The 14,999-nt window shown below is 37.8% G+C and overlaps 1 protein-coding gene across 2 annotated transcripts in view; it reads left to right on the top strand.

Moving 5' to 3' along the window:
* The window catches only part of CCSER1 (coiled-coil serine rich protein 1), a 1,054,165-nt gene that overhangs the window by 563,906 nt on the left and 475,260 nt on the right, over nucleotides 1-14,999 (top strand). For both annotated transcript variants that reach the window (XM_074993602.1, XM_074993603.1), the window contains exon 8: nucleotides 3,100-3,183. In XM_074993602.1, the coding sequence (XP_074849703.1) occupies nucleotides 3,100-3,183 (84 nt within the window). The remainder of the gene's footprint in view (nucleotides 1-3,099; nucleotides 3,184-14,999) is intronic.

The raw sequence follows: 14,999 nt of genomic DNA, 5'->3' as shown, positions 1-14,999 counted from the left end.
AATCTAGTGAGTATTTAAGGTATTTATATTTTGTTGTTGGAATGTATTTAGTACTGATTTATTTGATGTTATACTGAACAAATATACCCTGTGTTGCTCGGGTATTTAAGTGAAATAAGGGGTTTTTTGTTTTTTGTTTTTTTGTTTTGGGGATTTTTTTTTTCTGCTTGGAAAAATAGAAGGAAAAGAATATGGTTTATGAAAATGATTGGGGGCTAATTCTGTGGAAACAGGTGATTGGGGCACTTACTTCTTCCAGCAGGGTGGAAAGCCCTGTCTCCACATAGCTATTCTTTTCCAACTGTGGCTGTCCCCAGTGGTCACTCTGTCATATTGCTGTTCCAAGCACTTGCTGCCTCCAGCGGTGAGACTTGAATACATCAGTCCCTCTTGTTGCCCCTCCCTTTCCATGTCTGGGACATCCTGAGGTTTCAGGCATTTCCCCTTTATCCAGGCACAACCAAACCATGGCCTTGGTTTAAATTAGGGTAGGAACAACCTGCATACCAAATTTTATGGTCATCGCTTGTACAGTTTAAAAAGAGTTCTTGAAAAATGTAGCACAGGCAGACAGACACACTCTAAAATACATACTAGATTTTTGAGCTAACATTCCTAAACGATTTATTTTACTGAATAGACAGAATAGTAGCTAGAAATTATAGACATCTCCATACATTCTCATAAACTCCAGTAAGGAGAAATGCGTATCTTTTCCTGGACTTGAGCCCTCTAAATTGTGTAGTCAACAATACAAAAAATACTACATTGGCATCTAGACTAAAATTATAGAGGCTTTTATTGCTAATACTATACAGCTATATCTATTTTTCTGTACTATGAATTGTTCTATTATTTTCCATCATAGTTTTTTTAATTTTCTCTAATTTTGTAACACAAAGCATACTGTATAATTGCATTGAAAAATTTGCATTGTAATTGAACATTTTTCCCAAGAGAAATAATTTCTGACAAATGAGGGAATACCCTCATCACTTAAGTCACTTTTATGTTTTGAGTGTTAGTTCAGAATTACTAAAATACAAATACTGTTAGAAAACTAGGTGCACTTCTGAAGATCTGATCTTGACAATCATACCCTGATTAAGTCGCTTGGGCCAGGTCTACACTTAAAAACTTGGTGGCATAGTAATGATGATTGGGGGCAATTTTATGGTAGCGTTGTGCAGGCCAAAGTCCTGTTGTAGCTAGTCTGTACTGGTAAGAGTGTTTTTGCCAGTGTAAATTGGATCTGCAATAAGAGGGTGTGCCCTTATAGCTTTTCTAGTGTTGGCTTGTTCTTCAAAGGGAGTTGGTTGATACCATTTGCATTCATCATGGATTGTGGCTGTATCACAGAATGTGTCTACACTACAGAAATGACTATGAAGTTGCTTACTTAGTTAAACTTAAAAGTAGGGCACTACTCTATTCCCGGGAATGAAGTAAGGACTATGAAGTAGGCTCCCTATTTGAAGTTAACTTAGAAGTAAGGGAAAACGTGTAGACTCGTTGCAGGCTACTTCGAAGTAGCTCCTAACTTCAAAGTTAGTTGCTAGTGTAAACGCACCCAATAAGTATGACCTTTTCAAGTGAGACCTTGCAATGGTGCTGGTCCAGGCTGAAATGAATTGAGATTATATGGGGGAAAATATGCAAAGGGCCTGACTCATCCAAGTTTGCTGTAGTCTCTGTTGTTTAAACTTTCACTTGCATGAGCATAAAATTCTCATATAAATACTAATAATACATGCACCATCAAGCAAGAATGATCTGTAGGGAGGCAAAATCTGATGATGATATTAAACTGTTCAAAATAGTTAAGAACAAAGTAGACTGTGAAGAGCTCCAAAAAGATTTCTCAAAACTAAGGCTATGGCGACACTACCCCTCCATTTTGGAAGGGACATGTAAATTACGCCTGTTCAAAAATGCAAATGAGGTGCTGCCATGCCTATGAATTATGGCGGACATGCAAATTTCAAAGATGTTAATTTCAATGTATTGACTAGCAGTCTAGCCTCGGGCACTTTGAAATACATGCCCAATTTCAAAATTCCCTTACTTCTAAAAAGAACCATAAAGACTGGGACTTTTCAGCTTACGGAAAAGGAGACTAAAGTGGGATATGATAGAGGTATATAAAATCATGATTGATGTGATAGAAATGAATAAGGAAAAGTTATTTACTTGTTCCCATAACAAAAGAACTAAGGGTCACCAAATGAAATTAATGGGTAGCAGGTTTAAAACTAACAAAAGGAAGTTTTTGCTTCACACAGCACCTAGTAGGCCCGTGGAACTCCTTGCCAGAGGAGGTTGTGAAGACCAAAACTTTAAGTAAATAACTAGATAAATTCATAGAAGTTCGGCCCATCAATGGGTATTAGCCAGGATAAGTAAGAATGGTGTCCCCTAGGCTCTGTTTGTCAGAGGTTGGATATGGTTGTCAGGAGAGGGATTACTTTTATTACAGGGGTTACCTGTTCTGTTCAAACCCCCGGGGCATCAGGCATTGGCATCTGTCAGAACAGAAGACAGGATACTGGGCTAGATGGACCTTTGGTCTGAGCCAGTATGACCTTTCTTATGTTCTTATCTGTTTACTTTTCCTCCACCCAGCTAGTGTCAGTATCATTGTCATTTTTGTTGTCATCATCCATTCTGTGGGTGGAAGAGTTGCTTTGCATTTTTTTGGAGTCTCTTGTGCTTCCTTTCTCCATCTGCAGTCAGATTCAGAACTCTCCAGTAATTACGCTACACTTCTGTTTCACATAAGGCTTGTTCATAGAAAACATTAGGAATTTTACAGCCATTTTCTTCTTAACTGAAATAAGAGATGTCTAAGAGGAAGTTTGATAAAGCTTAAAAGAACCAGACACTGACAAAATAGACTTCTAGTCAGGAAGCTATTGGATGACTTTGGAGGCATTAGTATCATTACATTGCAACTTAAAATATATTGTTAAATGCAACCAAGGAGAGCTGAGTTTCATTACTTGAAGATAGTTCTTATACTGTGTGAATTCTCCTTTTCTTGTCAGGAACAAAATAAAAGTTTCAGCCTGTTGTAACATATTTTTTTAATATTTTTTTCAGGACATAATGAAAGATGAATGTTCAGTGCTGAAGTTGCAGCTGAAGGAGAGAGATGAACTCATTTCCCAACTGCGTGAGGATCTGGTAAGTTTACTTTACCTGGCAAGGTCGGTCACTCATGCAAAAACTAAATCGTTTTAAAGCTGCTGAAGGATTGACTTCTTAAGGCTATATTAATTATTCAAACTGATTAAAGGAGCTTTTATAACTCAACAGTTCGGGGGACTTGTCAGCCTTTGAAATTGCTACTACCCAGGCACATTGATGGTGGTTCTTTGTTTTACAAGATTGTGCTGACAGTTGTCTTGCAATATCAAAGAGGCATTAATCACTGGTGTGAGAATAATACAACACTGTGTGTACTAGTTACCACAAGCCAAAAATCTGGAAGTTCAGTAAATGCTTTCTTGTGAGTTATAAATTATTCTTCCTTGTGCTGCCTTGCAAAGCAGTGAATCTATTCAATACAAAACTAAATACTCTCTTCTATTAAAACAGATGTTCCCTTACTTTCAGGGGGTGAGTGGGTAAAAGCCTAACTCTCTAATCATGTTGATACAACTTGTTCATTATTATATTACATTGCGAAGTTTTGGTGACATGAATTTTAGGATAGCCATATCTTATCAGAAGTGGCCAAGGCATATATATAACAAATATCATGTATATAGAGGGAGTATAAGATTAACAAATAAAATCCCCCAAACTAATATTATTGCGATTATCCTATGGTAATATAAAGTCTAGGTTTTGATGATATTAAACAGTATGTCTTTAATTCTCTTTTTAAAATTGAAGGATGAAGTGTTTATCCTTCTCTGATACTTTTTAATGTTTTAGATGAAAAAAACAAACGCCTGATTTGAGGAAATAGCTTGTGCATGTACTTACATTCCTTTGGTTTCAACAATAGATATGTGCTTAAATATCTGCTTAAGCTAGAGTGACCATATCTCCCTGTCCCAAGTATGGGACGGGGAGATATGGGGGGAGGGGTAGTTCCTCCCAGCTCTGTCAAGCCCCGGGGCACCTGGAAAGAGGCCGCAGCTGCCAGCCCTCCCTGGCAGCCCTTGAGGAAGCTGCAGCCACTGGCCCTGCCCCAGGAGCCCTGGGAGCTCCGGGGAATTTACAGATGCCAGCGCTCCCCAAGCCATGGGGAAGCGGCAGATACCCGCTCTCCCCCTGCTTCCCTGAGGCTCAAGGAAGTGACTTAGCAGGCACAGCTGCTGGTGGAAAAGATATGGGGGAGAGGGCCCAAATAGGGGACAATTTGTCCCTTTTAAAAAATAAATCAGGACTCATTTTTGGTATCCCAAATATGGGACCATCCTGCCTAATACACGACAGATGGTCACCCTGGTTTAAGCTCCCTTCCTGAATTGCAGCCCACGTACTCGAATTCTGCAAATCAGTCTTTGCAAGATGCAGCTGATTGATCCAAATAAAATGTTGACAAAGCAACCATGTGTCTAAACCAAATAAACAAATACTGCGTTTGGAAAAATATAGTGTCTTTTCCCAGAACTTCTTTAATTGTTCAGTTACCCTGGGTGGTATTTGCAAATAAAATAAAATGAATAAAAACATGATTTTTAAGTTGAAAGTGTCCTGTTAAACAACACTGGGCAAAGAAATATTTAGAGGTCAAGAAACTTAGAGTTAGGTTGAGAAGTTCAACATTACCTCTGTCCCTTTAAGATTATTCCTTAAAACTCTACTTTTTTATTATGTCAGTAATTCAGCATGCTATATCGTAGGATCTTGAGTTCCTTATATGTAATCAGCTATAGAGTGAGACACCATACATGAATTCTAATATATGCCTTGATTTGTAAGTATCAAATTCAAATGACTGACTGTTTGGAAGCAGATTTGATACAGTTTTCACATTGCATTGTGTGTTATGTATACAGGGCTGTCAAGAGATGAATTATTATTTTTTGTCATGTGTTTACCTTTGTGAAATCCTGCCAGACTGCATACAGTTAGGTCAAATGATGCTATTGGCAGAGGAGCAGAAAGGAAGTTACCGCAAAATAGCAGTAAGCCTCCTTAAAGGAATTATGGAACTATTAACAGGAGAATGCCCTGCCTGGGTCCAGTCATGCTAGGGAGGTTTCCTCTTCCTGAGTTTGGCACTGGATTGAAAGGTGATAGGAAACCGTTAAAGGACCCCCAAAGACCTGAAAAAGAAGAGGGTTTAAATGGTCACCAGCATCTGGAGATGATTCAAAGAGACTGATGCAAATGTGCTGTTCCTTCCAGCCCCAATATGGAAGTAGCTGGGCTGAATGGGACTCACCAAAGCTTACAAGGAAACGTGGAAGTTTAGGTATGCAGAAATGTGGGTAGGGCTTTCCCCTATGTACTGTGTTTCTTTGGGTGAAAAAAAAACTCAGTCATTTCATTCCACTGCTGTTGCAGGGTTGTGGGGAACAGGGCTTCTAAGTGCCAAACACAGCTGGGCCTGTCATGTTAACATAGTTGGTAAACAGGACGGTGGCTACACAGAGCTGCACTCCTAAAGTGATTTCACTCTCAAAAGAGGTGCTGGAAGCCAGTTCTATCATCTGAAGGGTACACTTGAACAGATCTGGAAGGAATCCGAAATGACGACAAGTAAAAAGCACAAATTAAGAGAAAATACGATAGCAGAAAAAATTAACTAAATGTAACATTTTCCCAGGACTCAAGTGTCGTTACCTTATCATCACCTGAATTTATTTGCAGATATTCAGTATTCTGTGTCCCAGATTTGGCTACATTAAGAAATGATGTATTATGTAATTATTATCTTAAATTAAATGACAGAATAGGATACAGAGAACATTAAGCTTCTGTACAATTTGAGTTCAGTAATACAAGATCAGTTTAGTGCTGAATATAAATTATCAACTGGTTGACAGTGTTGTCACTGTAAAATTATCCTTCATTAGCATAGTGAGCTGAAGTTTATTTAACTCTTTCCTTTCCAGCCTATTCATACCCCAGCCCCATCTCCTACATCTGGACAAGGCCTGCTTCATGTTTTACATGTGCCCAACTTTCAAATTACAGGTTGAACCTCCCTAATCCAGAAATATTTCATCTGGCAAACTCTGATCTGTGCACTGAAGTTTCTGTTGGAAGGTATCTTCTGACAAAACTTCTGTTGACAGATCATGGCCAAACTGCCAAGTGGATCAAAAGAGGGATCCGCTTTGTCAACAGTGTGTGGCTGGAGTGCCTGGAGGCAAACCTGGCCACCCAGAGGCACAGGAAACAGGGCTGCCCAGTGTCCCAGAGCCCTATCTGTCAACAGAGGGCTTCCCAGAACATCCAGACCAACTTTCTGTCACTAGACTATGTTGACAGAGACATTCTGCCTCATGGGGAGTGGCCTAAGGATGTCAACAGAAGTGCCATGTTCTGTCAATTTTCTTTCAAGAGAATGCCTTGGTAATGTGGAAGCTCTTGTGGGTTTGGTCAAAAAAACTTCCTAGTATAGACATAGCCTAGATGTACATTGCTAATTAGGGGGTTGAGACCTTTAACTTCAGTTGCAGACGTTCATACTTCAGAACTGGAGGTTCTGGGATCATTCCCCATTGAAAACCAAGACAGCTGTTATACCTATTTTAGCTTTACAGATCACAGTTAACTTCCACCTCCTTGTCCAGGGTCTGTACAAAATCAGTTGTTTAAAACTACAACTTGCAATAATAGTAATAATAATAATAATTAATAATAAATAAAGCTTAGGTTTTTTCATTATACTGTACTATAGCTCAATTACAGATTGCCTATGAATTCCTTTTGCTACTCTGTTTAGATGTATATAGGAGATGAGTGTCTTTTTAGTTGTCCTCATTACACTGTAAAGCTTTGTAAGGGTAAGATTTGCTCAGATATTTTGTGGTATCTGAACTGTTTATGAAAAGCATTTGGGTCAGATCCTCAGCGCAGTATGTGACTTCTGATTACCTAAGCTCATTTAGAGCTGTTGAAGATATCCTCCACCCTGTGCCAAGCCTTCAATCACTGTAAATATTAAGCGAGAGAGAGGAAACTGTAAAAAAAAAAAAAATCCTTAGAAGAAATACTCTTTTACTAAGTGCAGGGAAGGAGGAAGAGGAGTTTTAATTTACTTCAGTATAATATTGAAACTCCAAATTGAATAAAAATTTAATGTAGTTGAAACTTCAATAATGTAATAATTCCTATTGGATAAGGATATTGACCTTCATGCAGGGAAATTCTATTTTAAATTCATTTTATGGTAATTCCCCACTTGTGCTACATTCTCCTAGATATTGTGATATTATTTCATGGTGGCCATTTTATGATGGAGTATTAGAGACCTATGGATGATTTACATAAGAACAGACATCTGCAAGTTATTGGAAATCTTCTTTCTTCCTCATGTTCAGGAAACGTTAGAAGTAGAGAAGAAATAGGTTAGGTGTACTTAAACATTATTAATGTGTCATGAGTCTTTCCACACTTTTACAGAGAGAATTAATTTCACATATTGCAGAAAATGCTTATCTTAGCAGTAATTACTCTCCAAGTTCATTCTGCAAGGCAGATGTAGTGTGTGAGAACAAAATCCAATGATACACAGTGGGAATTAGCCTCCAATTCCTTGTGCACTCTGACTCCTTTATGAAAAGCTGCTAGTAAGATAGAATCTTCAATATTCTCCAGCACTTCTGGAGGTGATTCTGCATATTAGTGTAAGTCCTTATCATAAAGTGTTTTCTTCTTATGATGTTTGGCATGAATATAGATAAATGACTGTTGTGTCATTGATGTCAAAAGAGCCTTCCTGCTCTGATTCAGATTTTGTTGAACGTATTTACATAGAAGTAACATTGCAGAAATGAGCAAATATGGCATAAATCAGATACCTTAGGTGTCCCTGGAGGTATTACTAATGTTAGTAACACTCCTTTAATAGTAATGTATCCCATATGCTTTTCTTCTTTCAAGGTGTCATTGGTAGACTGCTGACTTAGTGAGACGTGCAACATTTTTCTGACATCTAACTTCAGGTGCAAACAAATAGAAACAAACTTTACTCAGAAGACTACTTTATTGCCATTTCAGTGTGCAAATATGTTAGTGCTATCTGAATGGCTAGAGAGTCCGAGTGCCACTTCTATTTGTCTCCCATTGTATTTTGTTAAGGTTTTGAATTAGCTAATATTTATTTTTAACCTAAAGAACATAAAAAGATTCAGCTATAGATTTTTTAGCACCTATAAGAATGACAGTCTGGGGGAGGCAGTGGGAGAATTTTAAGACCTGACAATTCAAATGTCGTTTTTGAGGGTGATTCAGATGACCTACCAAGAGACACGTTACCCAGTTTTGGCTGATGTATATGAAAAGCCATGGGTCTTTACTTTTACAGATTCAAGTTCCATCCCATGTAAGTTATTGTGAGTGGTTTCTTTATTTTTTTACTGGTCATAGTGAAACAGTTCAGTGGGTTTCATACGTATCAGCTAGATGTTCAGCAAGTATAAATTGGTGTAGCTCCATTGATTTCCTTGGAGCCATGCTAATTTCAGCCAGTTACATTGGTTTCAACAGAGCAATGTTCATTTACAGTAGCTGAAGATCTGGTCTGAACATGAGCATTATCTAAGCCTCACATGGTGTACTGGTGAAAGGAATCCATGGTATACAATTTCAAACATCTAAAAAATTCCCCACTGAATATGTAATTTGAACTAGTAGCTGTGATTAATATTACATAATGTGGGGGTGATGACATTATAAATACCTGATTGTACCTGCCCTATAGAAATCATTGGCCAAGACATTATAGTACAGAAGAATTCCAGTTTGCTTGTTTTTGGTTTTTGTTTTGTTTTTTGTTTTTCATTGCCTCCCTTATGATTTGGTGGTATGTATGATACAATACATTCCTTTTGGGAAAGGATTCTTGAGTAATTCTCGATGAAGTAAATACCTTCTAAGATATGCTGTGCCAGAATTTATCCTCCCTTCATTATTAGGCAGTATGCTGGTTAGTTTCCCCTTTGTCACCTCAGTAATAGCTATATTTTAATGGTTGGGCATCCTCCATGATAAACAATGTGAGAAATAATGTAAATTGTCCTTTACTGTTTAAATATTTTAATTATGACCCTGTATGTTTAACACCATCTACATTCCCTGACAGTGGTAGTTTGGCCTCCAAGATCTGGTCATCTAATATCTGGCTACCTTCAGTCGTATCATGTATAATTATGCATGCACAAAAAGCTCAAAAACATACATAGATGCCAGAATGTATGTTGTTCTTCTCAAACATAAGCAGTTTAATTAATTTAACTTATCAGGTGGAATATGTTGCTGAAGACATAGACATGACACATTTTAACTGCATCCATCTGATGTAGATGAACTGCATGATGAATATATAACAAACTACTTCATCCTCAATTTTCAATGTGCACAACAGTAAGCAAATAGGTTATTATTTTTGTTAAAATAATGGGGTCTTGGAGTAACAGAATTGTTAATAGATAGGGGTTCAAGAGATGAAAAATTTTAGATTATAGTCAACAGGCTACCTGATGTTGGTTTGGAGGAGAAGGAAGAAAATTTAAATGTCTGTCCCTAAACGGGGTCGCTATAAATTCATTTTGTTGAAATAGTCACTAGAATGATGTGATGATATTTGACAGAGAAGTTTACCATGAGTGGTCATTCCAAAGTGCAAAATTATATCTCACTGTTGCTCTTTCATTTCCATTTCTATACATTACAAGAAAAAAAAAACCCTCTTACTGATATAACATGAGCAAGCAAGTGCAGGAAGACCAAGAAATTTCTTTTGCCCTGCCATTTTGCCCAAACATTTTCCAAATGTGAAAGCTGATCTTTATCCATCTCCATGGGATCATAAATGTTAGACCATTTGGGAGGTATTCTTCTACTCTCTCAAGCATTGCTGCTTTCCTCAGAGGGAGACTGAGATGTTTCCATGGAATGACAGCACAAAGTGTGGCATGCATATGGACTTTTAAATATAATTTTCTTGCAGCTCCTTAGTGATGTGCTGTTACAGAAATCATTACATACTTTCATCAAATATAATGCTATAAAATGAGTAAGTTTCCATTATTTTCCAACCCCTCTTTCTAAAGCAACAATCATTTAAGTTCTTCTTTCTTCTTGGTTTCATTCTTTTCTGGGATTAGGCTGGGGTTAGGGGAAGGAGAAGAGGTGAGTGTGAGAAAGTAGGAGAAGATGACCAGCTGGGGAGAAGGGAGTGAAGGAAGGAATATTTGTTGCACCATTTGACACAAGTGGCTATCCTTGCATGCATGGGTGGATTATTCCTTTTTTGGCCCCAGTGCCTGCACCATAGTCTTGCTTCAAAGGCCCTGCTTGTACTCTGCCCCCAAGGCCTCGCGCTGCTTGGCCTCTTTTCCCCAAATCTCTGCCCACCACTTGCAGTGGGGGAGGGGTTGGAGAGGAGCAAGCAGTGAGATAGCTCAAGGGAAAGAGATGTGGTGGGGGGTGAGGGCAGGGCCTGGGAGTGGAGTGGGAGGAGGGTCACCCTTCTGAGAGTGGACCCAGCACTGTTGTAAACCTAGGACATCTTTGCTTGCTTGTGATCTCTGTTTTCATAAGGGGCTTCTATTGTTTCAGCTGTTTGCTTAATAAAGGAACTCAGTCGCTTTTTTTTACCTTGATGCAGAATGAGGGTGATGTCACCAGTGTGGTGTCCTGACAAGTCTTCTGCTCTGTCAGTGATAATTGCTCGGCTATATGTATACACAAGTCCTGTGCAGATGGCTAATGTGGTAGACTCCACAAGAAGCCCCCAAAGACCACAAAATCAAGTAAGGATTGAAGGTGCCTGGCCAGGTTCATTGAAAGCAAAGTATGGTCTTAGCTTCCCCTAACCAGAGGCCTGCGGTTAGGCTAACACAAGTATACTTTAGGCCTCATTGCAGGCCTGTGGTATATAAGCTTATGTTTCAGGCCTTTATCATACATTTGTTTCACCTACCAGCTTCAACTAGGGCTTGTCTGACTATGAGCAATATTTGATCAAGAAAACCCACTGCCTTCTATTTAGTGAAACATGAGTCTTAATAAGAGATCTACTGCCTATCTGAAGTTTAAACTGGGCATCTATTTTTGGTGACAGGAAAATACAGTTATCATTAAATATGCTTCATCAATAGCTATAGTAGTCACCATCTAAAACAGCAGTAGGGGATTAAGGAACTGATGTGAACTCAGGCTAGGTGGGAGTAAATGTGCAGTTTGGTATAACAAGTTTGTTAAACAGGAAATTGCAGTGTTATTCACTTAAGCCTAGCTGTTATATTTCTAGATATACAACCTTTCCTTTATTTTTTTCAAATGCTTAGATAGTTGGACGTGATGTGTTTTTATGTTAGTTTTAATTCCATTGCACATAGATATGTAATAAGATAACACAATCTGCAATCATTCTCAGAAAATTTGATTCAAGAACAGATTTTTCTTGCTAATTTTTAATCATGTTTTAATTTGCATCATAAAGAGGGAAATATCAACCACTGGGTAATGCTAAATTATGAGAGAATGATAAATTGGTAAGATTATGCATTTGACTTGGTTTGTCTGGAGTATTAACTACTGAATATTTTAATTGTGTTGTTCTGCATACTTGGTAAAAAATAATAAGAAAACAAAAAGCCGCTGGTACGTTGCTTAGTGGTCTCTGGTTAGCTGAGAATACAGAGCAAAATATATATAAGGTATGTAGGTATGTTTTCAAAACATTGAATAGTTAGTAGATCAAAACACTGCCAACCTCTGCCCCAAATATATATATATATATGGCGGGGGTGGGGGACGGGTGGTGGTGGTAGTGTTTTGATCTATTAATTATTCAATGTTTTGCAAACATACCTAACACATTTAACAGTTTTCTAGTAATAAATGAAGTGTACATTAATTTTTCCTCTGCAGTTTGCTCTACTAGGCGATTATTGATCTCTGAAGGAGCTCTTCTAGTTTACTGGGCGAATGATGAAGAATATTTCATGAGGTGGGATGTGCCCATTACCAACATATGCTACTCTAATCCTAGTCTTACTCCTGATAAGACTCAGGATACTTTGATCCTATTCACAAATACATATTGAGCCAAGCAATTGTTCTCTGAACTTTTAAGCAGTGTAGTACTGTCGTCAGAAGGCAAATAATTATTTATCCACCAGGTATTTTGGTGAGAATGAAGGAATGTAGCTGAATTTTAGAAACGGATTTATTGTCCAAGGGGTGGTATATTGGATGCATAAATTAGCAGGAGTCCTTCATATGGGAGAAGGAAAGGATGATGTAGTTAAAGGAGTACCAGGAGCAGTTGGACAACTCATTTTTCTTAGTTAAACTAAAAATGGTCTACACATACTCTAAGTATTTATTATACTACTGAGAAGAACTGTGGGGTCTATGGCCCTTTTGTGTTGGTAAACAAAATATACTAGGTCAAGCTCATCCCTAGCATGATTTGAGTTCTTATTTAATTTATATAAATAGAATTCAAACCTTAAAACACCAAGATGTTTGGGTTTTTTCCCTATGAGTTTGAACCTGCAGGATGGCATGTTTCATCAACCTTTTTTTGCCAATTTGCTAAATAAATTTGAGTTCCTTAGCCTCTGATTTTCTATTTTGATGAAAATGAGTTAACACCACATCCTTTTTCCTCAAGTTATTACGCTGGAAATTACAATTCAGGCCTACTGAAACATTAAGAGAAAATCAGTCAGAAAGCTTTGTATAAAACAATCATTGTTGGTATTGTTATTAATAGTATGACAGTAGTACTGATTTTGATGAGTATTTAATCACCGAGGAGACAGATCGAAAGCAGAGAACCTACCCAGCAAAATGTATAGCTAATTAAAATAAAAAGCACAAGTGTACACAAAGATATACACAATAGAAAAGAATAAGGGACAGATTACAAGGAAAACAATTATAATAACCTGAACCAGCTATGATTACAAAGTGGGTCTCAGCCTCCATAGTAGGTAGTACCCTGTTTTCAAAGCCCCAGCTTTATAATGGGCTCTCCACAAACACAGGGGTCTGTCTGTGCAGGACAGGACTTCATGGGTACAAGACTCAGACTGTACAAATTTGGGATCTGATGCAAGTACCTGTCCTAATGTTTCTGGGTTGGTTGTTTTGTTATTTTGTTTTTTTGTTTACATGGTTCTTTTTCAATGTGATTTCTTTGAGGCTTGTTGAGAAAGTGAATTTGGGAAGACTGTTCCAAGTAGCGGGTGCTGCACTGAAGTTTCACAAAAAAATAGGAAGGAGACACAAAGGCTGTGTGTACACCAGCCCCTCCCTTTCAAAAGAGGGATGTAAATGCGGTGGTTCGAAAATGAAAATGAGGCACTGATTAGGAAGGAAGGGTGCTTTTATACAAATTAGGAAGAAGGGTGCTTTCGAAAACGGGACTTCCTTTCCAAGGAGCCCTGTCTACACTGCAATTTTGCATTTCAAAAGCAGTACTTTCAGAAAGTGAGGGGCCAGCATTATGGAAATGAGGCAGTGAATATTCAAATCTTCATCTCTTTTGCATTTTAAACCTCCGCATTTGCATGCCCCTTTCAAAAGGGAGGGGCCAATGTAGATGCGGCCAAAATGTACTGATAGTGATGGTTAAGGGAGCAAAAATGCAGGTAGAGTGTGACAGGAGACCAGCTGGGGAGGTAGGCAAAGAATTTGGATTTTTCTTCTAACCAAGAACAATCAGCCCAAATCCATGAACATTTAGCTTATGGAAGGTTTGGTTGATTGGTTGGTTCAGTTTTTTTTAACCCTATCCAGTGCATCAGAAAGCTCTTCCTGTTTTCATGTGCAGATGAACAAAACTCCTTATCTAAAATCCACCAAACTGAACAGAAGTCCTCACATTTTCTCCTACAGGAGCTATTATGTAAGAGCTATTATGGAATTCATTAATCAAAAACTGAAGGTTTTGCTCTTCGATTAGGTTTTATGTTACTGATTTTAAAAGTAAAAATCAGCAGTGTTCATTTTTGTCATGTGTTAGAACAAATCTGAAACACTAATATAATTTTCTTTAAGTGTTAGCACAAAGGTTGAAACTATTTTTCATTCTTGTATGTCCTCTTAATGGTTCTGTGAAATTGCAGTCCTATGTTATGCGTGGTCTACTGGACAAACTTCCTTTCAGTTCTTAATGTACGAACACTTGATGAAAGAATCTGCCATTAAAGAGAAGAATGAGCTATCTAGTGAAGCCATTAAGGCCAAATGATGTGTTTTCAAAAGTCAAGAAGCAACATAAAATGTACATGACTGCTACTTAGAATATGTTTATTAAACATTGTGCTCATTAAGGGTGAAATTTTTCACTCAACTTCATTTTGTGCATCAATCAAAAGCCTGCTCAGTTATCTAACTTTCATCATTTCTCCTATCATATATGGAGCAAAGGTTCCTTTTCTGCTGTTCGAGGCTAAATATGAAAATGCAAATAAGACTGAGAAGCACAGTGCTTATTCCTTCAAGCAAATATGTTCTGTATTAATATCTGTTTTTTAAAAAAAAGCTAATGGAATGATTGATGAAACATCACAGTAAATTTGAATGCAGAGAGATCAAATAACAAGAAAGAAGTCTTGCTTTGAGCAAATGTTTCACTTATTATATCATTGGGTAGTCTAATATCATTTGCATTTTTACTTTGTTATTTCTTTAGTTCTATTTTGGTAGCACCTCAGAAGCATTTGCTATGAAGGTCATTGTTACCAATCTGTATCACAATTGCCAGAATTCAGTGTCACAAATTTCAGGTGTCCACTTAATTATTTTGCCACTAGTGAAAGAATTTTGAGCCACTAGTAACCGTGAAATAC

The sequence above is a fragment of the Carettochelys insculpta genome, chromosome 4 (genome assembly GCF_033958435.1).
Source record: "Carettochelys insculpta isolate YL-2023 chromosome 4, ASM3395843v1, whole genome shotgun sequence".
NCBI lineage: Eukaryota > Metazoa > Chordata > Testudines > Carettochelyidae > Carettochelys > Carettochelys insculpta.
Note: the sequence above shows the minus strand (reverse complement) of the source record. Positions and strands in the feature narration are given on the sequence as shown.